The 26258-nt window shown below is 43.3% G+C and overlaps 5 protein-coding genes across 7 annotated transcripts; 2 read left to right on the top strand and 3 right to left on the bottom strand.

Annotated features, from left to right (window-relative positions):
* The first annotated feature begins 1743 nt into the window (after positions 1 to 1743).
* LOC103972372 (transcription factor CSA) lies at positions 1744 to 3542 on the top strand. Of its 2 annotated transcripts, none has more exons than XM_018820080.2 (3): positions 1744 to 2362; positions 2459 to 2857; positions 3015 to 3542. In XM_018820080.2, the coding sequence occupies exons 1-3, from the start codon at positions 2146 to 2148 to the stop codon at positions 3278 to 3280; spliced, it is 882 nt and encodes a 293-aa protein (XP_018675625.2). In that variant the 5' UTR covers positions 1744 to 2145; the 3' UTR covers positions 3281 to 3542. The 2 variants fall into 2 exon arrangements, with proteins under 2 accessions (XP_018675625.2, XP_009384963.2); XM_009386688.3 differs by having other exon boundaries at positions 1748 to 2362; positions 2459 to 2869.
* A 2973-nt stretch (positions 3543 to 6515) lies between these two features.
* LOC103972665 (putative disease resistance protein RGA1) lies at positions 6516 to 10162 on the top strand. The gene has a single exon (XM_009387009.3). It carries the CDS (start codon positions 6730 to 6732, stop codon positions 9940 to 9942), a length of 3213 nt encoding a protein of 1070 aa, XP_009385284.2. The 5' UTR covers positions 6516 to 6729; the 3' UTR covers positions 9943 to 10162.
* A 1266-nt stretch (positions 10163 to 11428) lies between these two features.
* Positions 11429 to 14928, bottom strand: LOC135652080 (protein ETHYLENE-INSENSITIVE 3-like 1a). Of its 2 annotated transcripts, XM_065172735.1 has the most exons (4): positions 14124 to 14928; positions 13939 to 14001; positions 13783 to 13844; positions 11429 to 13514 (listed from the first exon to the last, which is right to left on the bottom strand). In XM_065172735.1, the coding sequence occupies exons 2-4, from the start codon at positions 13961 to 13963 to the stop codon at positions 11706 to 11708; spliced, it is 1896 nt and encodes a 631-aa protein (XP_065028807.1). In that variant the 5' UTR covers positions 13964 to 14001; positions 14124 to 14928; the 3' UTR covers positions 11429 to 11705. The 2 variants fall into 2 exon arrangements, with proteins under 2 accessions (XP_065028807.1, XP_065028808.1); XM_065172736.1 differs by lacking the exons at positions 13783 to 13844; positions 13939 to 14001.
* A 1952-nt stretch (positions 14929 to 16880) lies between these two features.
* Positions 16881 to 19227, bottom strand: LOC135652739 (calmodulin). Its single transcript, XM_065173938.1, has 2 exons — positions 19017 to 19227; positions 16881 to 17537 (listed from the first exon to the last, which is right to left on the bottom strand). Exons 1-2 carry the CDS (start codon positions 19090 to 19092, stop codon positions 17164 to 17166), a joined length of 450 nt encoding a protein of 149 aa, XP_065030010.1. The 5' UTR covers positions 19093 to 19227; the 3' UTR covers positions 16881 to 17163.
* Positions 19228 to 20548: 1321 nt separating this feature from the next.
* On the bottom strand, positions 20549 to 21252 carry LOC135653424 (sigma factor binding protein 1, chloroplastic-like). The gene has a single exon (XM_065175388.1). It carries the CDS (start codon positions 21110 to 21112, stop codon positions 20693 to 20695), a length of 420 nt encoding a protein of 139 aa, XP_065031460.1. The 5' UTR covers positions 21113 to 21252; the 3' UTR covers positions 20549 to 20692.
* Positions 21253 to 26258: the final 5006 nt, after the last annotated feature.

A 26258-nucleotide genomic window follows, 5' to 3' on the forward strand; every position in this document is an offset into this window, starting at 1 on the left:
CTCCCATCACCATCCATCCGGCCACCAACGCGCTGTGTGAAGGAAAAGAACAAAAACATGCAATAATCCAAGGTGTGTCGCTCACCTGTCACGGTCTAAACGCGGAACACCTTCTCCTCCGACGATGAGTTGTACCGTCTTTCGTGACGAGAAAATCCTGAACTCTGCCTCCTCCAAGATATGGAATCCTAAAATCCCTATCACGAGTACGCGATCCGGCCAAGCGACTTAGTTAGCACGATGACTTACTCGCCTTATATTGGGTCCCGTACATCAATGATCGCTTGTCATGTTATGTCGTTTATGGATAGATAGATAAATGGGAAGATCCAACAAAGGAAATCATGTTGTAGTGGGTAGAGCAAGACTTGTTCGCAAGTGGGCACGCATGGTATGAATGCCTTTATATACCTTGTCTCCTTGTGGCTTGGAATTTTCCATGTTTCAAAGGTGGAGGCTAAAAGGAAGTATATGTGATATAAATATATATAATGTAATATATAAATGAAAACTGTCTTCAAACAGTGCAACAATGTAAAACCCTCCAATTTATTGTGGAGAGGTGATTCTGATAACCATAGGTGGTGTCTGACCTCTTGAAGTAACAAAGAAGGGAAAGTGAAGACTGGTAGGAAGGAGAAGGAAGAAGCGTTGCCTGCACATTTGTTGTGGTAGAAGATGTGGTGGGTTGGGTCTTTGGAAACCAGATACCTTTGCTGAAGCTAATAATCCAGACGAAGAAGCTGTTTGCATGGTCTTTCTTTTCCTTTTTGGATCTTATCGAGAGATCTTCTGTTGGAGCTGAGGAGTTGTGATGGCCTGACCTGAGAGATGAGTGCAGGTTGCTGTGGTTCAACAATGGCTGCCATGAATGCACGCGTGCCTCATCATTGTGCTTGAAGAGAGAGAGAGAGAGAGAGAGAGAGATGACAGGAGAGTTCCAAGATGTGGCATGGGATTCAACAAAGTTGAGCAATGGATCCATGTGATTGGATTCACCTCCCACTAAGTTTGAAGTGTTGCAAAGCTGGACATGGGTTTTCGACACTTGCTTTAGAGCTAGCTTTTCAAGCTGACTACTACAGATCATGGTGAGCAATATGCAGCTTAAGTACTTGCGAGAAGGTGTGGGGTAAAGTGGAGAAGACAATCTAAGTTGGCTCATCACCTTCACCTCTTCATTCTTTCTTCTGTACCATCTTACTTAACTCTAGTCGTGACTTAAGTCTTCACTCAAAGCAAATTCCTTTTCTTTTCTTTATGGGTAAAAGTCATATATATATATTTGGTTTTAAGATGTGTGCAGGCAACTGATCTACGTACGACAAGGCAAAGAGTTTGGGAGCCTAACACGAATCTCAACACACAAACACTTACTCGGCAGCCGCCTAATAACAATATAATAATATTATTATTACAATTATTAGGGTAAAAAAGAAAAAGGAGGCTAACACTGTTCCATAGCGCGTGTGTAATTTGTGCGGATCGGCTGCGGCCTCGCTTTGATTGTCGTGCTTTCCATCATTCAGCGTGCGCGTACGGAGTATGTATGCGCACGTGTCTACATTTGATAGAGAAAGGGGAAGAAGCGGAGGACACGTACGACGTATACGGCACGAGCAGTAGAGTGAACGCTACCGCTGCTCCGTCATGTTTAGAATGCATATGCAACTCAAAATAAAGATGTTAATATATTATTAATTACTGAGTTAGAACAAATATATTGCGTTTATTCGTCCTTATATTGCCTTGTGTTTTTTGGCTGCAGAGAGATGAAGAGACGATGAGCATGGAGGGTGGTGCAAGGGAGGACAACAGATGGAAGTCAGGGTAGGTCCTCCAGAGAAGGTAGAGAGGTCAAAGCAGCAGCCGCGGAGTATGCAGCTTTCAGCACATTTAAAGGAGTAGAGTGTGGGGGAGAAGGTGCCTCGAATTCCTGGATCCACACGAACGCTTCTCCTCTGCAACTCTGAGAGAGAGAGAGAGAGAGAGAGAGTCGTGTGGTTTTCTTCCACCCAAGGACGTTGGCTCTGTGATGGTCCTTCTCTAAAGCTATTCCACCACCACTGTTCTTGTATTTCTTCTGCATCTCTTGAGCCTCGGTTCTTGGAGACAGAGAGAAAATAACTCAAGCTCACAGGTGACATGGGATTCTTCGCTCCGGTAGCACCTCCATTTGTTCATGGCTTGACAGGGGAGCATGAGAACCACGGCAAGGTGGAAGAAGATGGCGAACGACAGCACAAGCTCTGTGCTAGGGGCCACTGGAGGCCAGCCGAGGACGCCAAGCTCAAGGAGCTCGTCTCCCAACATGGCCCTCGACACTGGAACCTGATCGCTGAGAAGCTAGCAGGAAGAACAGGTAGGTAGTCGGGAACAAGAAAGAAAGAATCTATCGAATGCTTACTGAATCCTCTGTGCCTTGTTTGTTGCTGTTACCGGAACTGGTTCTGGGCAGGGAAGAGCTGCCGGCTGAGGTGGTTCAACCAGCTGGATCCAAGGATCAACAAGAAGGCATTCAGTGAGGAAGAAGAGGAGAGGCTGTTGGTTGCCCACAGGCTTTACGGCAACAGATGGGCGCTGATCGCCAGAATCTTCCCTGGCAGGACCGACAATGCGGTCAAGAACCATTGGCATGTGACCATGGCCAGGAAGCAGAGGGAGCAGTGCAGTTGTGCTTACAGGAGGCGGCGGAAGCCATTCCTTTGCTCCGCCCACTCTCCCCCATCTCAGCACTCCCTCCCCAACGTTGCATGCAGTGGTGAGTCGACCATCACCAGCACCAGAGATGAGTGTGCTTCCGCTCGCGCAGACCTTTCCCTCGGTTCCTTCACCAGCAGCACTGGTCCTTCCAATGGCATGCTCAATGGTATGATCTTTTCTCCATATTCCTCCGAAAGAAACCCTTGCTCTGCAGCTCTGCTCCACATGAATTTTCAGCTGTCAACATCAACCATTGCCTCCCCTTTTTCCCATCTCATGGTGTTGGTCAATGGATAATCGTCTCATTGTAGGATCTGATGAAAGGCTGGTGTCGGCAAACGACGGATTCTGTGACAAGTTGGGTAATTCTGGTGGTGGCTTTCTCCCTCATGTCAATCCTATGCTGATGCTGGTTCCTGGGTTTGGTCAGTCCGGCTGCACCTGTTCAACTCCAAGGGCCTCGGCAGCAGCTGAGCCACCAGCTTACCACATGAGCTTGCCTCACGGTAAAACAGATCATGGAAGGAAGAACACTGAGTTGCCCTTTTTTGATTTCCTAGGCGTGGGAGCAAGATAAGGGTTCCAACACCCAAAGAAAGAGAGGTAGAGGTGAAGGTGACGTAGTTTCTGTCCATTAATGTAGCAGCCACAAAGCATGTTGCGGAAGAACTTTGATCCTGCGTTGTCTATCCTTCTCAAGGTTGTCAATAACCCGCAAGCTCTGATCTCAACCTGTAGATCAAACGAAATGAGATGATGCTTCATCCTATATATGTACCGAGACTACGTGTAGAAAAAAGAATCATAAAAGACTTCATCCATCCTATGATGTTCTTCAACCTTAGCACTGCTCTATGCTTTGCTCAGATCTGTAGGAATCGACAAGCAGTGTGGTCTTTTGTGTTGTTATTATTGTTGTTGTTTACCTCCCGCTTTAAAGGCTGTTGGGTGCTCAGAGTTTCTGAAGCACGGCCCAACTCCTCACCTTGCAGCGCCTTACAGTAATCATGGTGGTGCTGAAGAGCTTCTTACTGAGAAGAAGCGAAAAAACCTTGGGAAAGAGAACGGTGAGCAGCGATCTTGAGGAAGAAGCACAGGAAATGCTTTGTGAGTAGTGATTTGGACCTGCATCCCCTTCAGAGGTCACCAGAAGGGGACTCTCTCTCTCTCTCTCTCTCTCTCTCTCTAGCTTAGAGGGCGGGCATGCTAACTGTGCAAATAAGTGGCAATGTCATGATTGGTTACTTGTTTGACTCGACTGTGAGAATGGCATGGTGAAGGTGCGATTGAATCGAAGAGGCACCATTATGGGGCTTGGCAGGATGTTTCATAAATGTAGCTACGTGCAGAGATTTGGTTTTCCTTTCAAGGAGGATCTCATGACAGGTATAGCCATAGGAGGAAACAGAGGAAGAAGAAAGCTACCGACTGCTGGAGTTTGAGGGGGTGAACTCTGTACAAAGCAATAAAGATTATATCAAATGGAAGAATGACACTTGGGTTTCAACAAGGGGGGAGTTTATAACAGTTCAATTTTTGGTTTTTCATAACCCAAATAAAATCTTTATTATGATATCAAACATGTCACTATATTCATTTCCATTTCATCTAATATTTAATTAAAATTATTTATATAATACTCTTTATTCATTTGTACTTAAGTATCAATTTTATGTTGGAATTGATAAGTATTTTTTAATTAATAATTTTTTTTAAATGATATTTGTGCCATGCTTGAAATAATATTATTTTTAAAAATTTGAATTGTTTTACTGATTGAATTAAAATAAATTATGATGATTTTTAGAGTCATGAATGTGATGGTGGCATTGATATATGATGATTTTGTCAAAAAAAATATTATTGTGGATTTCTAACTATCAACTGAGAAACCAACCGCCGTTGCGGGTCCGCCCGTCGACCGTGGGACCCGCTTCGTCTACCGTGGGACCCGCGTCGTCGTCCACCAATGAGAGTGGCTTTCCTTTCCCTCCCCTACTTCAACGCCGTCACCTGAATGGCTCAAGGCTTCGCGAGGAGCGCTTCCCAGCGGCACCCGCCGCCCTTCAAGTACCATGCACGCACACCTGCCTTCGACGCCTAGCTCTGACGGTGTCGCGGTCGAATGGCTACCACGAGCTCGCACGCCTCTAGTTTGGTTTCTTTCTCGCCCTCTCCTGATGCATGTCTTTCTTGATTAGAGATTCGTTCAGTTCTCTTTCTTGGTTAGAATTAGAACCTTCCTTTTGGTGGATTACGCCCTACGTTTCGCTCTACGGTAAATTCCCTTTTCTCGCTCTTACGGTAAATTCTGTAAGAGATGGGTGGAAGTGTTCTGCCTAATCGTTCAACTCAATGAAAGAAAAAGATTTCTTGTAACATTTATTAGAATATGAAGGTTCATTAACCATGGTAATTATATAAGGATAATATGTACAAAAATTATGTCAGGTTTATCTTGGCAGAATGATCTTCTCTTTATGACTCCATATTTACCTACTAGTACTGTTCATTCTCGCCACATTTACCTTGCTACGTCAGAAAATAAAAACACATTTTTTGTTGGTGTCAACAACTTTAAACCATGGTCTCGGGGCCAACATGGTTGGGTTCGGGTCCGAATGATTGGGGATCTTCCTGAGCGACCCTTGAGACCGCTGAGGTGACCGACTGCGATGGTCCGATCGCGACGAGACAGTTGTTTCCTTCGGAAGGGAACTCCTCGCCTGGTCGCATGGTGGGAGGCGCTCCGTCTTCATCCTTGCACACAGGTCAGGTCGGGAGGCTCGACCCAACCCCTCCGACGATCAAGTTAGTTGATAGTCACAGGGGGTTTTTGTCTTCGTTTTTTCCTCTTCCTCCTTCTCCTCCTTCCTCCACTTCTTTCTGAGCGCGAGGGTTTTTATAGGGAAGGTTACCGTTGCCTGATGTGCCCGCTTGCAGGGAGCAGGATCGTACTCCTGGTAACATTTGACACCGGTATTGGCGTGGCGTGAAGGACCGGGCTCGCGTAGGATGTTAATGTGTCTCGGTCGACGTCCCGATCTGTTTTGGCCAAGCGCTGTCAGGTCAATCGAGGCGCGAGGCGTCATTCGGGCGCAGCTGACGTTAACCCGCATCCCATCGCCGTTATTGCCCTCATCACTTTTGATACTTGCTCTTCTTACATGCATCCTCAATTTGGTCGTTCTTATTTATCTCTAGAGACACCTTGATACATCTTTTTCTTTTTCTTTTTCTTTTTCTTAACAATTGGACCTTTCGTCATGTTTCTTTCTCTTCGATGGGCATTCTGTTCCATACATCAGTTCCAATAGAAGTCATTCAGGTCAAATTGTTTACAACTTGATGCACCTTTATTGTCTTCATGGATTTTTAGTTCTAGTTTTGTTGTAAGATATGGCAGTCCGAATGCATCTGATTGCTTTCTGTTCTCCTGTTGCGCTGATGGTCTCTTGCTGCTAAGATGTCCAAGAAATTTGTCGGTAAAGCAGCCTAAAATTGTAATGTGAGTAGAAAAGCTTCCTGCCTGCTTGCTCCTTTACGTGGAACGATGGACACACTTTAGAGAAGATGTTCCAAGGCAGCTCTCCCCAAGCAGGACGGACATCTTTTCCTTGGGGTCTTTGCGTAAGTTCTAAGCAACTCCACTGCAACTCTTCTCTTGCTGAGCTGAAGAAGAATGCCCCCAAGTCAAAAGAAGAAGAGCACAGAGGTCGGCAATGCGCGAATTCCCACTACCAACAGTGACAAGGGAAGCATCTTTACACCTTCGTCGAACCGACTAACTTTTCAGAGGAAAGCAAAGCAACGGACCCCATCGTCCATCGTCCATCGTCCATCGTCAAGGTGTGTGTGGTCGTCTCATGCATGGATGGCAAAGCGTGGTGGGCGGACATGTTTCCGAGAAAGTTCCACTCCACCGACGCTTTCCCCTTCTTCCCTTGATGTGGCGATTCTGATCAATCGGCCAGCAAGCAAAGCAAGAGCTGAGTTCCAATTCTTCCCCGTCCACGGAGCGGAGCCATGGCAGAGGTGGTTGCCAGCAGCATCGTGAGGTTTGTGTCCGACAAGCTGGGAGCCAAAGTGTTGAACGAGCTGGGGTTGCTGAAGGGTGTGGGCGAGGAACTCAAGCGGCTGGAGAGCACCCTCGCCGCAATCCAAGACGTGCTCGAGGACGCAGAAGCACGGCAGGTGAAGGAGAAATCCCTCAGAGTTTGGCTGCGGGAGCTGAAGGATGTCGCCTACGACTTGGACGATCTGTTGGATGAGACCGCAGTCAAGGCCCTGACCAAAGGAAAGGTGCGTGGATTGCCTCTCACGCCCAAATCAATTCGAGTTCGGCATGAGATAACTCGCAAGGTGAAGAAGATGAGGAAGAGATTAGACGCCATCGCGGAGGAGCGAGCCACATTCCACCTCAGGGAGGGAACCGCCAAAGACAGTGAGCCGAGCAGTGGCGTAAGAGAGCAAACAGGCTCTTTGGTGGATGAATCCCAAGTCTACGGTCGACAGCAAGACAAGGAGCAAATCATCGACTTCCTTCTCGGCGACTCTAATGAAGAACATAATAACAATCTCGGAGTCATTGCAATTGTTGGGCTGGGTGGTCTCGGCAAGACCACTCTCGCTCAGCTAGTGTACAATGATGAGGGGGTGCGTCAGCACTTCGAGAAGAGGATGTGGGTCTACGTTTCTGATAAGTTCGACAGCAAAAGTCTCATGAGATCGATCATAGAATCCCTGAGCAAAAAGGAGTTCACCCTCCCGGACATGGACCCGATGCAGCGGGAGCTCGTGGAACAGATCAGAGGTAGGAGGTTTCTGCTGGTGTTGGATGACGTCTGGAACGAGGACTATGAACTGTGGGATAGACTGAGGATTCTGCTGAACAATGGAGCCAAGGGAAGTAAGGTTGTGGTGACGACACGAAGCCGGCGAGTCGCGTCCGTGATGAACGCGGACGACGTGCACTTCCTCGCCGGTCTCTCCGACGACGACTGCTGGTTGTTGTTCGAGAGAAGGGCGTTCGAGTCGGGCAGCAGCGCGAGGAACCCCAGCTTGGTGGCCGTCGGCAAGGAGATCGTGAGGCGATGTGGAGGCATGCCGTTGGCAGCCAAGGCTTTGGGGAGCATGATGCGGTTCAAGCGAGAGGTGAGCCATTGGGTGGCGATCCGGGACAACGAGATTTGGAGACCCTCCGCCGACGTTGACGACGACCAGATTCTACCTGCTTTGATGCTGAGCTACAGTCATCTGCCACCGCGTCTGAAACAATGCTTTGCGTACTGCGCGATGATCCCAAAAGGCAAAACGATGCGGATCGAGACACTGGCTCAGCTGTGGGTTGCAGGAGGCCTGGCGGACCTGGAGGATGTGGGATCTCACTACGTGGATCAGTTGCTGTCCAGATCCCTTCTCGAGATCGGTCAAGAGGAAGCGCATGGTGCTGTGAGCCTGGTCAAAATGCACGACGTCGTCCACGACCTCGCTCGGTTTGTCGCCGGCGACGAATGCTCGATCGTGGACGTCTGCGGCAGCACAGCCACCTCCCCAGGTTCGCGCTACGCGTCTCTACTCTTCGATGGACGGACGCCATCGGTTGCAGAGACGCTTGGCCATCTGCGGAAGCTGAGAGCTTTGTATGTGATCGTGACCGAAGGCATTTTTGCGGAGTATGGTGTGAGGGTGCTCGACGGGAAGAATGTTTACGGACGAAGTGCAGAGGAGCAAGACGAAGATGAGAGAGTTCTCCTTGCCATATTCTCCACCATGAAACCCCTGCGAGCACTACATTTGGATAGCTTTCCCATGAAAGCACTGCCTGCTGCAGTACAAAATCTCGATCATCTGCGGTACCTCGACCTGTCACGAACCGACCTCCGAACACTTCCTCCGGCCATCGGGCGTCTCCACAACCTGCAGATCCTGAAACTGCGGAGTTGTACAGGACTCGAAGCATTGCCCGAATCGATCGGCGAGCTGGTAAATCTGGTGACCTTGGATCTCTGTCTCTGCCGACGCCTTTCTTCTTTACCGGATTGCATCGGTCGCATGGGCAACCTGCGGAACTTGGATGTTTCCAGGGCTTGCATCACCACGCTGCCGGAATCGTTGAGTTCCCTCTCAAACCTACAGCTGCTGAAACTTAGAGACTGTTACTGGCTGCATGAGCTTCCGAAGAACGCACAGAGCATGAGAAGCCTCACACACCTTGACATACGTGGTTGTTATGGTCTGACCTGCATGCCCGCGGGGTTAGGACAGTTGCGTCAGCTGCGGATGCTGCCGACGTACCTGCTCGGTGATGGAGATGGCGAAGGAGGTCTTGAAGAGCTCGGCACCCTAAATCTCGAAGGTGAATTGTATATCGGGAATCTTCAGAATCTAAGGAGTGCTACGGAAGCCGGCGAGGCCAATCTGAGGGAGAAGCCGGGCCTGCGTTCGCTGAAACTAAAGTGGGATCTGACCTCTTGGTTCCAACAAGAAGACCGGAATGATGTCGCGGCCATTGGTGAGGAGCACACCGAGCTGGTGGAAGATGCGCTAGGAAGCCTCCGACCGCAGCCAGACCTGGAGGTCCTGCGGATCGAGGGTTACGTTGGCAAGGTGCTGCCGGGGTGGATGATGGATTGCTCGATTCCGAATCTGGTGGAGCTTTCACTGGACTTGTTTACTCGATGTGAGAAGTTGCCGGCGTTGGAGAGGCTCTCCTGTCTAAAGGAGCTGAATCTGAGCAGATTCCCCCGTGTCGAGTGCCTTCCACGGTTAGGGCAGCTACCCTGTCTCAGGGTCCTCTGCCTCGAAACGCTTCCTGCTGTGAAGCGTTTGGGATCAGAGTTGTCCGGCGGCGGGTGCGCGTTCCCTGCACTGGAGAAACTGCGACTGGTTTTCATGTCGGATTTGGAGGAGTGGTCAGGCACGGAGGGGGAAGATTTCCTTCCTCGTCTCACGGAGCTGGTACTGATGAACTGCCCTAAACTAGAAGCACTACCATCGACGTTTCCATCTGTGAACCGGCTGACGATGAACGTGGACGACAAGTTGCTACTCTCTCACCTCGAACGTGGTGCGTTTCCAAACCTAAAGCATCTGGGTATCTGCAACTGCGACCAAGATGATGAAGCAGGCATGCCGGAAGTCCTAGCGGAGCGCTTGGATTCTGTTGAAAGCTCGTCGTGGACAGGAAGACCAGTTACTGCCTCCGAGTCTGATGATGATGATGACGCAATGCATTGAGTTGACAGTGTAGATGACGGAATAGACGACTACTAACTTGAACCACTAAACCCCAAATGTTCGCAGGTTAATAATGGTAATAACTCATCTAACATATCATCTCCCACTTCTGATATCAGATTAAATGGGAGACTAACAACATATGTATGAGATCCATCATGTCTTTGATGTCCTGAGATGTCTCTAGCTTCTTCATCTACAAATAATTCTTTTATGAATAGATAGGTTCTGATATCATTTAACATGATCTAATCTGAAAGAGAGGCGAATGAGATGATGACACGTGGATCATCTAATTTCAAAAGGTTTTTTTTATTTTTAATCTCGAAAAGTGAAAACCTAATACCATATCCTTTCGTCACTCTTCTTTATATCGTCGTAAAGAGATGAATTTATCTCTAGCTCGTTTTTTTTATTTTTAATCTTAAGAAATAAAAACCTAATATCATACCCTTTGCCTCTCTTTCATATATGAGTTAGTACTCCTCCCTCTTATTTTCTTCTTGATCGTCTTCTCCTTATCACTTTTCTTTATATCGTCGTAAATGGATTTATCTCTGACTCATTTTTTTTATTTTTAATCTTGAAAAGTAAAAACCTAATACTATACCCTTTGCCTCTCTTTCACTTGTGAGTTAGTACTTCTCTCCCTTCTTTTCTTTTTGATCATCTTCTTCTTATCACTCTTCTCCTTGTCACTCTTCTTTATATCGTCGTGTCATATACTTGTACGCGTGAGTCTGATGTCTGAAATCGATACCTCGATAAGACTATTAACCTCTTCATCAAATATTCATTTTCTAACAACATAAAAGAGAAGAATTCGATGAGCGCATGTGAAGAGAGAGGGGGTTGAGTCGCCTTCTCGACCTCGTAGTGCAGAGAATCATTTGAAGAGTCACAAGCGTGCAAGTAGGATGAGTAAGACAGCACCAACAAAAAGAGAGGAAATTACCTGTCTGTGAACAGGAAATTGTCGAAGTTGGCAAGAATTGTTAGATCCTCCAAAGAAACTTCACTCTTTCTCTGCCTAACTTGTCCTTGCAAGACCTGGAAGTGAGGTTGTAAGAACTTGAAGAACACCTGCATTACCAGTTCAAGAGCTGAAAATATATCACATTTCCAAGACTTTACACCAGATTTTCTCATTTGCAGAAATCCAACAGAAATACTTCACTGCAAAGAGAGAACAAAATCCTCCGAGCAAAGAAAGACCGGTGACAAATCGAAATTCGCTATGATACACAGACAACCAGCCCCAACAAAAGGAAAAATAACAGCAAATTATTAGTTCGATAAACAAAGAATTACAAACCCAAGATTCATCGATAAATTGCTCAACCGTGGAGCAGAGCAGTTCATGGAACAACAACACAAACAATTACGTCCATCGACGATCTGCAAGGAGGAGAAATTTGCAAAAGCTAATATGACTACAAGTTACTAAGCCATAAATATCTGAAAAAGAGCAAGTTTAAAAGCGACATGACAGTCTAAACATCAAAGTATCCATTCATGAGTTCTCAAAACTAATACAAACTGCACATTCTATACATGCAACCAAGTCTTGAGTAGCGCACTCCACATATAAATATCTATCCAATATATATAACAAGGAAAAAAATTTACATATCGAGATAAGGGAAGACCACCCTAAGCCAAATTCAAGGTTCTTTTTATTCTCGGAAATCTAATCTGCTGCTGTTGCCGCGACTCCACCATTTTAAGGAAATGATCAAACATGGTGTCTCCACCATTTCATTTCAGCAGAACCAGCTAAATCCATCTTGCTTTGTTCCCCCATGCAAGGCATCAGAGTAATCCATTCCAAGCATGTTGAAGCCAGACCTAATCCTGATACCCCCACTAGCTTCAATGGGATGGCCACTTGGTTCTTGTTCGATTGGCAGCGATCGCTCTACCACACCACTGACCTCTTCGAATAGACTGCGATCAAAGAAGCTGTCTTCCATCTGAAGAGAATTTGATCCTTCCAACATGGTCACATCTCCTGAGCTGGAGTTCTTACTAGCATTGATACTGATATCATAGAAGTTCGTTAACTCATTAATCAATTTTTGCCCATCAGAAGGAATACCGAGTTCAGATATCTTGACTGGATTAACTGAAGGCTTGTTGCCAAGCACCTGGAAGCCATTGCTCATCATCCCAATACCTGTAGGAAGAGTGTTATGATACTTACAGACAGAACGGTGACTGTTCCTGGCATTCCTGTCAAGAAATCCATTGCGGAAATCGTTGTGTGGGCATAGCGCATTATCGCAGGTATAGATCCGCTGGTTCATCATCAGTTCAGACTCCCTGGAAGTTCTTTTCTGAATGAACCCTACATCTTTCTCTCCCTTCATCGGAGCAGATCTAATAAGCATCACATCCCCTGTACAAGCTCTTAAATTAAAGGCATTAGCAGCACGAGCCAGCTTGTAGTTTGCCACACCCTCACCTTTAACTTTGTAAATGCCTGTGTGATCATACTCGCTGCTGTTGTTGTCGAAGGAGATGGCTCCTGAGACACCACGGCCAGCGGATTGGGGTGCGCATGCATCTGTGTGCAGCTTCATGTACATGTCCTCCTCCTGCTTGATGACAGCAAGCCATGTTGTGCTCTCCTTGGCAGTCATCTTGTCTTGGAGGCACTTGGACTGCCGAACAAGCCTACGGATCCTCTCAATGTCAGGAGACATGTGCTTGATTACCACCATCAAGACCGCAACCTTCCAAGACTTCTTCAGATCATGTGGCTTCTTGTACGGCGGTAGGCCATGTTCCATAGGGATGTCCAGTTTGCGCCACCACTCCTCTCTCCCAGTAGGCCACCATGGGGGCGGGATTCCTTTCTCAAGGGGAAACCGCCGCTGTGGTGGATCACAGTGCTGCATAAGAGCAGACAAGAGAGAACCCAACGTTGTGTCCTGAAGCTCCATCAATGAATGAGGACCCACAGTCTCCGTGTTGACATCACTGTTAGATCCAGGTACAGCATTATCAACCTGGTACTTGGCTATAGCAGCAGGCCCGTTCTGATCAAACCTGACCTTGTCTTTCCACCAACCTCTGAGGTTATCGGAAGCACCACTGACGGGCTTGCCCTTCTCCGGAATTATACCATAGACGAAGCCCTGAGCCTTGCACACCTCCATCATCTTCAGCATGTACTTGAGAATCCCATCTTGTGCCTGAGACATCTTCTTCTGGCAGGCCTGTTTCTGTGACTGCTGTCTTGCTGCATCAGTCTGCACCTTGTTCTTGCTCTGTTGCTTCTCCTTCAAGCGTTTCAGCCGCAGCTGGTCTCTCCACATGCGCCATTCAAGTTCTTCTATATCAATATCATCATCACTATGTTCATCACCAGCCTCAGCAAATTGTTCTGGTGGCAGGTCAACCGGATCTCCCTCTCCCATTATGTGTTCGCCCGCTGAAACCTGGTGGAAGCCACCGTAACCAACATTCCTCTCACCCTGCACATAATTTGAGCCACCAGGACACACCATGTCTTCAACTAATAGCACCCCCATCATCACAAGCAGCACAAGAACGCAAGTTTGTATTCCCTGGATAGGAACAGATGCAGCACCAAAGCATTAGAAAACATGCACTGTGTCTCACAAGTTCGGAACCCAAAAGACAATTAGTGTGCAGGATATACGGAAGAAGAAATATACAACAAGAACAACCAACAGACGTATTTTCCATCTCCATTATTACATTCAACAAGCATGCAATAAATTCAATGTAAGAAATCATGGAAAGCATATCCATCAAGGAAAGGATCTGCTCAACAAATAGGAAGATATTTGATGCATTTAGTGGAGTGGTTACCAAGTCGTCTTTCACAAGGGCGTATGTGATACTAATTGCCTTTCTCTTAGTTATATAGATCACTGGAAACGTGTTCAAGAAGAACATGTGTCAACATAAATACAAGCATTTACAAAGCAGCACGCAATAAAATGATTTAGAAGCTGATTCACATACAGAACAGAAATTTTGAATCAGGCATCGTGCTTGCTAAGAACAGAAGAATGGTGTCCTGAGTACCTACCAAAAGATACTACACAATCACATTCAAAGAATGGTTCCAAATGAAAAGGGAAGAAAAATGATCTTTTTCGTTCTGTATTTGGAAAGTATGAGCAGAAGAATTACTCAGAACAGCATACCGTCTCAGAGAGATGAAGCTTATCGATTAAAGATGAATGAGAAATCATGCAATCAAAACGAAAGTGAACTCCCCCATTTCGTCTTTGCGCCCAGACAAAGAGGACGAGAAGATCCGACGCCAAAATTTCGTCTTTGCGCGCTTCAGCTCGTCACCGAAAGTGAAACCGAAGGCCGAATCAAAACGAACGCAGCACACTCTCCCGAGGATGTACAGAGTGAACGCCGATTCGGCGTCTTTCTCCACCAACGGCAAGATGATGAGCGAAACCGCCCAAAAATTGATTCTTTTTTCTCACACGCGACAACAATAACCACAAAAGCAAGCGATACTTGGACGACGAACCGAAGCTTGTTCGAGATCAGAATCAACAAAAGGTGATTCTTTCTCGACTAATGCCTAATACAAGCGCCGTCTTCCTCTCCCTCTGCACCGACGACATAGCCAACCTCCGAAACCCGCAGCCGCCAGTCCACCAAAAACTCCAGTGAAGCTACAAAGGCAATAGGAAGAGAAGAAAAGAAACAAGCGACCGAAACCGAGTGGAAACGACGCAGAGATCCACCAGAACAGAAACTGAGCACAGAGCATCAAAGGAGGCAACTTTAGGCGCCTAGGTGATGAAACAATCGCTCCTTTTTGCCTTCTCTCCACTGTTACAGTCCCGGTTCCGCGACTACCGCCGCCCCTGGCAGCGCTGAGACGGCGTGCACGCGTCCATCCCTCAGAAGACCAGCCTTCGCAGACACGGGAGAAGAGAAAAAGAGAGAGTAATGGAATCGGACGAGGAGTCGGTCGGTACTCTCTTCCGCATCAGTAGATGTGCTCTCACCATCCGTTATTGTATGTCGCTCCCTTTCGCCACCGTAGTGCGGTCGCGTGTCAGCGACACGTGATGTCACATAAAGTTACAAGTATACCCAACGGGAACATCTAAAATTACAAAATTAGAATATCCCCAAATAGAAAATTAGAATGATCGATTCAACGAGGACCGATAAATTTTCACACCAAATTCTTTTATCACCGGTTTTAATACATCCTATAATTTTTATTTTCATAACATTTTTATTGTAAGAATGCTTGGTTTAAAAGTCAAAATAGTGGAGATGACACCACTAGAAATTCAGTACCATAGATTACTATTTCTATTTTTCTATTACTTTTAAATATTTTTATATTATTTATTTACAAATGAATGTAAATATTAGCAACAATGACAAAGATAAAAAAATAAAATTAATAACAAAAATATTATAAATAGTAAAAAAAATATTTTATTATTTTAAAAATTTATCAATAGTAAAAAATGATCAATAGCTAAAAACTCCCCACATGCTTAAATAAAAAATTTTGATCTTTTTGGAATAACAAAATAAAAAAAAAAATTCATCAAGAATTATGTTTTGGAATATTCAGCATAGGATTTTTTAACGATTAAATTCACGCCCGTAAGTGTTTGGTCTTAACCATCATTGGTCTTCCATCGGGTCCACAAGTGGATCCCATCATCAATATCTCCATGGATGGTGATCATGTTCGTCGTGACTTTGTCGATGGATTGTGTGCGATATATGCTATCATGAGCCTCGATGCGAATGGTAGTTTATTAGTTTTTTTTTTGGATATACCCCTAATCAAATTTATAATTATGAAATAGATAACACATGATAGTTTAATCAAAAAAGTGAGATGAAAGGATCTAATCAATATTTATGTCAATCCAAGATGACACTTGGAATAATATTCTTAAAATGATGTTACATGAAATATTTCTCTCGATAAACTTGCTATAAAATATTATCTTAGACAATAATCGAGGTCAGTTACTCTTTAATCACTAATGTTAGTGTTGGAGGGGCTACATTGATCTTTATACAGACTCTCGAGAAACATTCAAGTCACCTTATCAATCACATTAGATTTCTTGTCTACACAATTCAAATCGAGTTAAGCTGATTCGAAAATTTTCATTCATCAAATGATACATTACCACATGTAGTTTTATCTTAAGATTGTGGAATGGGATAAGAACATTAATTTTTTATTCAAATTAATCTTAAATCTGATTAGAAGTAATCAATTCTGATTTTAAATTAGTTGGATATAGATCCGATTCTCAGAAAAATTCAACACGTTGCAATCGCCATTTAACATTAAGAATGTAAATAATATTGAACCGTAAATATGTACTGTATTCGAATTTAATCCGACTATTTTTTTTGTCCGCATCAACCATACCCCAAATCCTAAAATAATAGTAAATGAAGGTGTTTGGTCTTATACTCCATGGATGATGGCACCCAATTGCATCTTGGGTCTCATTCATCACTTCGCCAAGACCACATACATCATGTCGAAGAAAATAGGTTTTGACTAAAATTGAGTCACAAGTCAAAGAAGAGAGAAAAGGAACAGGCATTAGTTTGGCAATGTCTTGTAAGACACTTCCAACATAAATTTGAGAATGATGATGATGATGCATATAACTCGCACACTCGTAGTTTTGTCACAGTGGTCATGACAGGAGCAAAAGGAATGAGGTTGGAATAATGGAACTGTGAGCTGAGTCACCCAAAATGGAGATTCATACAGATTAATCATCATAACCTCATTTAAACAGCCAAGGAAATGACAGATTTAGAAGATGAAATAAAGGAACTTTTTGAGCTAACCTTCAAATATTAAATATAGGAAACAAAATTGCATGTTCTATGTTCACAATTTGGTACTAACCGAAAAAGAGATGCATAAGAAATTGAACAAGCAAATGCTATTTTCCTCATTCCAAATCTGCAAGAGTAAACATCAAAGAGTGGAAAGAATGGTTTACATATTTGATTCAAGCAAAACACTTAGCATTCTGAAAATAAAAGCAGACAGGGCTGATTTGAATAATCAGAAAACCCAGTTCAACAAAATGCCCATGCACAAGATAGAAGTGCATGATCAAAAAAATGTTTCTTTCAAACATGTAAGAACAGTTACTTTAAATAACTGCAGGTGGAGGTTATGCGTTTTATTTTATATCCTGGAGAGACTCATTTTGCCATCATGACTTTGACAAATTCCTCATAGTTGATCTGACCATCTCCATCGACATCAGCTTCACGGATCATCTCATCAACTTCCTCATCTGTCAGCTTCTCGCCAAGGTTGGTCATGACATGACGCAACTCCGCTGCGGAGATGAAACCATTCTGGTCTTTGTCGAAAACACGGAAGGCCTCCTTCAGCTCCTCCTCAGAGTCGGTGTCCTTCATCTTACGAGCCATTAAATTGAGAAACTCAGGAAAGTCGATCGTTCCATTACCATCTGCATCGACCTCATTTATCATGTCCTGTAGTTCTGCTTCCGTGGGGTTCTGACCCAAAGAGCGCATCACAGTCCCGAGCTCCTTAGTGGTGATGCAACCTATTGAAATACAAGGGCACAATATCAAATAAATAAACATGTGACATCTAGAAGACAAGATTGCTGTGATTTTGGATAGTACTGAAGATATATCATTTTTAAACTGCAAGTGATTAATTAAGATCTCTAAAGAATGGTTACAAAGTTAAAAGCAGTTGAACTTCTTAACACAGACAACAAAATTATCAGGATGTAAAATAATTGCAATGGGTTTCTTGTGTAAGAAACAAACTACCTAAACTGTGGAACTGCATCATACACATTTAACTAGATATATAAATTATCATTTTACTAGGCAAACTTACTCGCACTTTGTCCGACTCATTATTACCTCCCTCATCGACGATGGTAGATAATAATTTCTCATCAACCAACTTCTTCGATGCATGCAACCTCATAATGAAGTATGATTGAGATTGATGGTACATCAAAAGAATTCATGGAAGGCATGCCAGACTACTACTAGTTAATGAATTATGCAGTTAAACTCTATCTGATCAAAATATAGAATGCAGAAGGAATAAAAGTGTTCTTTTTTCTCCATATCACATGCCCTTTTCTTTATCCTCCCTACTTGGTAGCAGAAATAATGCATACGTGTATTATCTCACATGGACAGTTAACCATACAACCATGATGAACAGATTGTGAACCCTCTCTTACTACCTTCAATTAGTCCCTACTTTGAGAATAAAACTTCTGATCCAGAAAGAAGTCCAGAGGAGTTGAAACTCATGTTTCCTGATGTCAATATCAATACATCACCAATAATATTAGGGTATATAGATTAAGATTAATTCTATCATCAATTTCTCTTTCAGAAAAGCGAATGTTACATCAATATGTCAATTCAAAGCAGATGAATTGACCCTCCCCAGTCCCCACATTGGCGGGAGCCTCGTGCATTCACACTTTGCTTGTCTTGTCTAGCATCGCCGGTACATGAAGATCTAAATGACGACAGTAGGCATAAAGGCTTTCGCATTTACCCAAGAACTCAATGTTGTGGAAATGGAGAAAATCCACAATATTACCTCACTTACAAGCAATCACAAACGAGGTGGGAGGAGATTGCAGCCAAAAACTTCACACCCTACCATTCTGAACTGATATCTGTAATCAAAATCAGCACTAACCGCTGCATGGACAACTACTGTGGCAAAACTACCATATCATATTATATACCAATTAAAAGGGGATAAAAGAGCTTTTTCTAGGCCCCAAAATGCGCATCAATCTCAATCTAAGAAGTTGAATCCATAAAACAACTTAATCCATCTAATATCTTTTAGAACCCCCATGGAACCCTAAGATGACAATGAAAGGGAAAAGAGACAAAAAGAGATAGTGGATCAGATGAACAAAACCCAACGAGATCCTGCTCCAACGAGAAGCAGAACCACCACAGTGTCCGGCAGCAAGACATTTGGAATCGAAGCAAAACAGAGAAAAATGGGAAGCGAAAGATGGAGACCAGACCATCCCCATCCTTGTCGAACAAGCTGAAGGCCTCCTTGAACTCGGAGATCTGCTCGTCGGTGAGCTGCTCCGCCATTACTCCCAGTAGGATCGGGATCGGGATCGAGCACCAGGGCGATCCGAAGAATGAGATCGGTAGCAACGAGGCGAGGAGGTGGAGGAGAGGTCACGCGAACGAGAGATGGCGAGCGCTTTATGCCCCGGCCATCGGACGAATGCGGGGCCGCCCTCTTTTGTAGGGCCCGCAGGGGCCGACCGCACGTCGACGGCTTCGTAACGCCCGTCATCTCTCACGTTTTTACGAAAATATCCAAAGAACCATTAAAATGACGATCTTATCCTCACAGAACCACCCCTTCATCGAGTTTGGTTGCCACCGTCTGATCGTGTAAACGACGGCCCAAGATCGAGTTACGATCAACATCATCAACGTCCCATCCGATGAAACATCATAATCTTTAGGCAAGTATGGAACCGTCTGATGAAGATCAAGCGGTCGGACAATGCCCACTTGATGATAACAGGCCTTGAACCACTTTTTGGCCCATTAAAAACCCTGCACTATATTTTTGTTGTATTCGATGGAGAATTACTGTATACACAAGAAATAGCCGAGAAAAAAAGTCTAATAATGAGTATTCATAATATATATATATATATATATATATATATATATATATAGATATATATAATCCTCTTGATTTGAGTATAGCTAATTTTATAATTTAATTAAGATTATTTAAATATCCTTAATTTATTTTTAGAAGATATTTACGCCAATCTGTTTATTAAGGAAGAGAAGGACTTTTCTCATCTGATCGCTTTCTCTCCTTCGGTCGTCATTTTCTTTCCATGCATCCTCTCCTGTTTTTTCTCTTCTTCTTCTCCCTTCTCATCAGCCGCCCCTCTTTTTCATGTTTTTCTGCATCTTCTATTTGTTTATCTTAGCTTCAAATAAATTTACTGTATCATTTATTTAAGGTTAACAAGTTTTCTTATCTTCATGCTGAACCATAATAGGGTACACGTACTGAAATGTCTACAATATGAACCAGGCTTCCCTATAGTAAAAGCAATTGTATGCATACATGTACTGCATCAGGTTGTGTGGCATGAGCACTCGTCCGCCTCTCACGAAGCTCCATGAATGCTATTACATACTGCCCAGAGCTGGGAGACTCTCCGGTCAAACATTGCTTTCAAGCATTCATGGTTTCCGTCTTCTTCCGGAAGGCTGTTCATCTCAAAGATCTTCTTACGCTTTTGTTTGGTGAGTAACCATCAATCATTCACTACAAACTCACAGCACAGTCCTCCAAATCCTTCCGGTTTCAACAAGGATGGATCAGGCTAAAGCTTGTAGCATCATTTTTGCGCTGGATTCTCTCGTTGTTGGATGCATGCATCAAAGTAACTTCCAGTTGCAGACAGCTAATGTCTCTCCAACTCTTTGTTATCGGAAGCCTATTCCTTATCGTGATTTCCATCCATCCCCTCATCAGTAATCCTTTGTTATACTCTCTCTTCGACAGTGCAGCCAAATCAAACCATATTATTGAGATACAGACAGAGATTCAGAGAAAGAAGTCGAGGATCAGTTGGAAAAGATGAAATAAGAAGAGTATATTTGGACATGACTGTGACCAACAAGGTATACTCAATCCTTCCATTGTTCCTCACACTTGACCGAGTCTCCAGAATCCACCCACCGAAGACTCACAACACAGCGACGGCCACGGTGGGAACCCCGACAAGTCCTCTAACATCTGCGCGGAGAAGCCGTCATCCAACATCTCAAACGGCGTCGCCACCGCGCCCTTACACGGACCGAGCGCACCCGAGCCCGAGCTCAGATCTCGCGGCGTCATGCCCTCACAGTCCGCGGAGGGTCCACCTGTCGGCGAGCAAGCGATGGCCATGTCGGCGACGTTGGAGTCCCGGCCGGTGAGCTTCTGCACGAGGCCCCGGAACTGGGCGGCGCTCGTGGTGACCCTCATGGGGTTGGAGATGTACACCACCTTGATGGGCTTCTTCTTCTTCGTCGCCTTGGCCTTGGCTTGCTCGGGGCTCTTCTGGTGGACGCTCGGCCTCCCCATATCTGGTTGCAGGATGGAGAGATCCAACAAGGGAGACACGGTCGATATATAACGGCAGGATTCGAGACGTTTGCTTGGGGCGAAAGGGAGTGCAGATAGCTTCCTCGAAGATGGGGCGAAGAGTGGGTACAGAAATGGGTAAAAGTCTCGAGGGAGGGAGCCCGCCCAAAATAAAAAGGGGTTGGCTGGCAACGCCGTGACGACACTATTGGAATCAATCGATCATATGGCAATATTTCGTGCCACGTGGCCATCGAGGAAGAAAGGACGGACAGATGACGTACGGGTTGAGGCACGGAGTGACGTCACCGAGATTACGAGGTGAGGTGACCCGGCGCCGCTGGGCTCGTAGCCGAACTGATATCATGCATGGCTCGAGCGAGCTTCCTGTTGTATATACGTGTGGTGGATACGTACGTGAAGAGACGATGCCTTGCATGGCTCGAGTGGGCTTCGCGATGTACAATATTACTGACAGATAAATTAGTACAATATTATATTCAAACAATAGTGAAATTATCTTTGAAAATTCACATCTCCAAATATAGGAAAGTGAAAAAAATATGGGTTTGAATACATTAATACGAATAATATTATATATATATATATATATATATATATATATTATGACCATATTAAACTAAGCTGGGATATGAATTTTTGTTGTGAAATCATCATCATCCGGTCCATTCTCATGGCAAACAGTATTGCGAGTGTTCATCCACCTAAACCCCATAGGGATCATTTATGGGACTTGAATCTGATTCGTGAGTGTATACCTACTCTACTGTCACAATGGTCCTTCAGTGACTCGACCTTTGAGAAAATATCAAGGGAGAGAGAGAGAGAGAGAGAGAGAGAGAGAGAGAGATGGTCCTTCAGTGACTCGACCTTTGAGAAAATTTCAAGAGAGAGAGAGAGAGACAAAGAGAGAGACGACGTGATAGCTACGAGGTGGTCCATATCAAGCATCAAGCTCTAAGCCTCTTGTCCTGGGATGTCGCCTTCTAGCTTGGACAGTATCAAAGTTTCTCGATGGATTCAATTCATTGTTCGAATCTCTCTCTCTCTCTCTCATGTCTGGAAATTTGCTTTTGTGCTTATTTTCTTCGTCGTCTCGTCATCCTCCAAGAATTCAAGGCAATCACATGAACTAGTCCGGACTACTGGCAAATGTGAGACCTAAATAGATTAAGTATTTTATCTAATTAGCTTAAGTCTAAACATTTTGATCACCCGATCTCAACTTATCGTACAAAAACTTGAAGCTAGTCGATTGAATAACTCATCTGCACACTAATAACATCTTATACATTCTATTATTATATAATTTGTGTGTATATATATATGTTTATTTGACATATCAATACATTTTATTGGGTGCTTTAGATGTTCCTTGTTAAGATAATTAATTATTAATATGTAAACAGAGATAGAAATATATATATATAACACCTCTATATTTATTTCTGGTCGACATGACCAATAATGCAGTGGGTCCATCCTTATCTCTTTGCCTGTCCGATCACAGGTAAAGAATACCGGGAATAAATAGACAGCACACTTAAAAGTGTCTTGAAAAGATCAGTGCATAAAGGACAGATTTGTTGGATGAATTAAACCTCCATCAATTAATTAATCATGCTATTAACACGATAAAAAACGCTAAATTGACGACTAATCTTGGCTGAGCATTAGAATTAAGCCTTATATGATGAAGCCTTTTGGCTGGAATTTAGCCAAACAAAAGTCAAGTCAAAGTTGTCTAGCCATGTCATGTCATGTCATGTAGGCAAAAGCTTGTAGGACACTGCCGCAGGCGAACATCATAAACACTAACCGGCACTGTGATGTCGCCAATCGAAGGCGATGTGTTTTAGCTCTATCCTATTTCCTACTCTTTGTATTTATCCCCATATTAATCATGTAATACAGTGCAAATGCAACCTTCTTCTATAAAAAATAATATAATATATGAAAAAAGGGGTATTAATGAAAAGAAATAAAACAAATACTTTTGTTTCTTTTCCTCATAAAATTTACTCTATCCAAAAACTTACTTTTCTAGGGGAAAAAAACCCAATCTACACTTTCATATATACACAAACATGTTGACTATGGTAAATATAACCTTGCAAGGTTAGAATGAGGGGATGTATTACTGGTCTCTTGTCAAAAGGCATCCAGAATGTTGACCTGGTGCTTCCCAACAAAAAGTCATTAAAGGCTTGACAGTCCAGTTGAAGTGCTTGTTTCTCAAGTCAGATTCTTAATCTCTAGGTAACTTGAGATGACATGGTCCAAGGAGCCATATGTCTAATCTCCCATTTTGTTGTCTTCTGGTGTTTAATTAAAGATGACACTGACAGTGACTACCATATCTTTTTGGGAGATAACAGACCAATAATGTTTAGCTTGATTTGCTGGTTGACTTCTTTGAACAGTTCTGATGCATGATCAGAAGAGTTACTGTGACAATTTGCAAGACACAAAAGATTGTTTGCTTGGTGATTGATTCAGCTGTTAGAAACGTAGAAGCTGGTCATAATAAAAAAGCTGGTCAACATTGGTGGTCTGATCTTTGAACCTGCTCCATGTTGCCTTGTGCCTCCAGTTTCATTGGTTTGACTGTGTGCTGCTGTACATAAACCCTACACATTGGAACTGTACTTGTGTGTGTGTTTGAATTCAAACTCAACTATAGAAAGTTGTCAAGAACTTTATAGGATTACTGACAAAGCAAAAAACACATGTAGAACACAATTTTCAAAGATGGCTGATGATAGTCAAATTATTATTATTATTGTTTCTATGGATGCTGCTCTGAAAGCTTAAAATATTATTAGAGATGTTTTGCTTCTGTTAAAATCCTTCAAAAAAGATAAGGTAATTCATGTTAATAGGGAGAAGAATCGTGGTATCGATCCGTTGACTAAATTTGCTTTGTCATCCAAATCTTTTTTTTTTCAAGTGCTGATTTTATAAGCACTGGTTGTAATCGCCTTCTTTTTTTTCCTTATAATTTTGTTGTTTGGAAAAAAAAAAGAAGAAACAGAATTTTCTACCATTTTGAAGAAAACCAAATTGCTACAAGTAGCAGCACACATTTATTAATGCATGATTTAAATTTCTTCTGTTTTCAGTAGCCCAACTAGCAATCACTTCATACAATATGTGTTCTCAGATTATCTTGGAGGATTTTAACTGCTGTAATGTATGTTGCTGCTAATCAATCTCATGTTAAGGACCACAAAGAGTAGATATGAGTCCTTTTGCCAACAAATGAGCGTACAACTTGGATGATATGTACTGATCTGTAGCTTTTGCTGTTGAAATGCAATGGTGTGGTTGTCATTCTACCATGACAGTCAGCCATTCATGGCTGAAAGTGCCAGTAAACCAATGATTGAATGAGCAAAAGAAATAGCCTTTCAGCAACGTTTCCTCGAGAACAAAGAAGTCAGTCTTAAGAAACAGGCTCACATATTTCTACAAGTTTTCTTCTTTTCAGAACCAGTTTAAGATTTCTTCTCAAGGTTCAAAGGAGAAACCCATTACAAAACCCCAACATGATTGGCATAAACTGCAGATTTTGTGGAGCAGCATAGCAATTTATATCTGAAAGCTATAGCATAGTCATTTCTGGAGAGGGGATTGAGCCTCTGATATCTTCTTGTTGATCAACTCAGATGGAAGAGAAGACTTTTCTAATCGTTTTACTTAACGATGAATTTTATTCTAGACAAAAAAAGGAACAAAGTTGAATGCCAAGAACGTGGACTTTGACAATGGTGGAATTACCAACTCTTCGAGAACTGAAACAAAGTCGAATGTCAAACAGCTGATGGAAGCTGTAAGCTGCAAATGGATTCGTATCTTACAGATGAATTCAACCAATCCATCTAGAAAGCAAGAGAATTCATACAGCAAGAGTTCATTGCCAACTGTTTATGGTCATAAGAAAATGACACTGCTTAGCAGAAGCTGATGCAGATGAGTTCATTACCAAGACAATGCACATGAACAAAGGAAACGAAGCTGATGTCTGCAGTGTAAGCAGAAAGAGGCCATGCAAACTAGAACATCAAACAGCTGTTTGAGGAACCAAATCTAACACAGCAATGTTATGCAGGACCAGTGTTTCTTGAACTTGTCAATGCAGTGGAGAAATCATTCAGAAACTAATTCATAAATTTCATGCACAAATCTCATGGGTTGATGACACTGTATCCTAAATCTTTTCAGAAAGATAATGGAGATCACATTCTGCAAACAACCTTGTGTTTTCATATTTTAACAAGCAACTCATCTCTGTTCCAATTCAAGGAACAACTAGAACTACTGAAGCAGTAGCTAATGTTTAGGAAAGATTACTCTATCTTGTATGAACCTGCTTGATAGGGTCAACTTAATCCCATATCAGTTGAGGAGTGAAGGAGCCAAGGAGCAGTCATGCCTCCCTTACACTTAGAGGCATCTTTCATAACTCTAAGCGTTTTGAAGGGACAAAACCTTTTGGCGCTCCCACGCCCAAAACGGATAATCTCTCGTACCCCCAAGGTGTACCGAGACAGACCAGAGACCCTTTGGTGCCCCCACACAGTCTCTGCCGATTGGACTGGATGAGCTAGACGAGCATCCCCCTCCAAGAGGCATATTTTGGAGCTCTTTGACTCCAAAAGAGTAAATCCATGCGGGTTCGATCAAGATAGAAGTGTCAAAGGTCTCGAAAAGATTATTTATAATTTTAAAAAATAAAAGATAAGTGGATTGATAGAAAAAAGAATTTTTATTTTTCTTATAAGATTTTTTTATTTTTATGTTTATTAAAAAAATAATATATATTTTTGATCCTAAATAGAAAATATTTAATTATAATAAAAAAAATCATTAAATTAGTCTTGATTATTCTTCGATAGGAGTGGAATGTGGGAGGAGGACGGACGAATCCATATGTTCCCTCCCAAAATGGCCCATTTCACCCCAAAAACAGTCGACTGAACAATTACCCTTTTTAGACCGGACAATCGTATCGAAGCAGAACAATGTTAGTATATTCCTAACGTTAAATTAGGTCAAAATAATCGTAATGAACCGATACAAACCAGCAACAAGGCACAAAGAGCGTCCTTTCAAGAAGACGACA

This window comes from Musa acuminata, chromosome BXJ3-11, assembly GCF_036884655.1.
Source record: "Musa acuminata AAA Group cultivar baxijiao chromosome BXJ3-11, Cavendish_Baxijiao_AAA, whole genome shotgun sequence".
NCBI classification, from domain to species: Eukaryota; Viridiplantae; Streptophyta; class Magnoliopsida; order Zingiberales; family Musaceae; genus Musa; species Musa acuminata.

Coding starts and splice junctions, on each gene's coding strand:
- LOC103972372 (XM_009386688.3), top strand. CDS start 2,146: ATGGGATTCTTCGCTCCGGTAGCACCTCCATTTGTTCATGGCTTGACA. Junction 2,363..2,458: donor GAAGCTAGCAGGAAGAACAG/GTAGGTAGTCGG, acceptor GGTTCTGGGCAG/GGAAGAGCTGCCGGCTGAGG. Junction 2,870..3,014: donor TTCCAATGGCATGCTCAATG/GTATGATCTTTT, acceptor GTCTCATTGTAG/GATCTGATGAAAGGCTGGTG.
- LOC103972665 (XM_009387009.3), top strand. CDS start 6,730: ATGGCAGAGGTGGTTGCCAGCAGCATCGTGAGGTTTGTGTCCGACAAG.
- LOC135652080 (XM_065172735.1), bottom strand. CDS start 13,963: ATGCCTGATTCAAAATTTCTGTTCT. Junction 13,845..13,938: donor TGATTCAAAATTTCTGTTCT/GTATGTGAATCA, acceptor ACACGTTTCCAG/TGATCTATATAACTAAGAGA. Junction 13,515..13,782: donor CCCTTGTGAAAGACGACTTG/GTAACCACTCCA, acceptor GTTCCTATCCAG/GGAATACAAACTTGCGTTCT.
- LOC135652739 (XM_065173938.1), bottom strand. CDS start 19,092: ATGGCGGAGCAGCTCACCGACGAGCAGATCTCCGAGTTCAAGGAGGCC. Junction 17,538..19,016: donor GTTCGACAAGGATGGGGATG/GTCTGGTCTCCA, acceptor GTATTTCAATAG/GTTGCATCACCACTAAGGAG.
- LOC135653424 (XM_065175388.1), bottom strand. CDS start 21,112: ATGGGGAGGCCGAGCGTCCACCAGAAGAGCCCCGAGCAAGCCAAGGCC.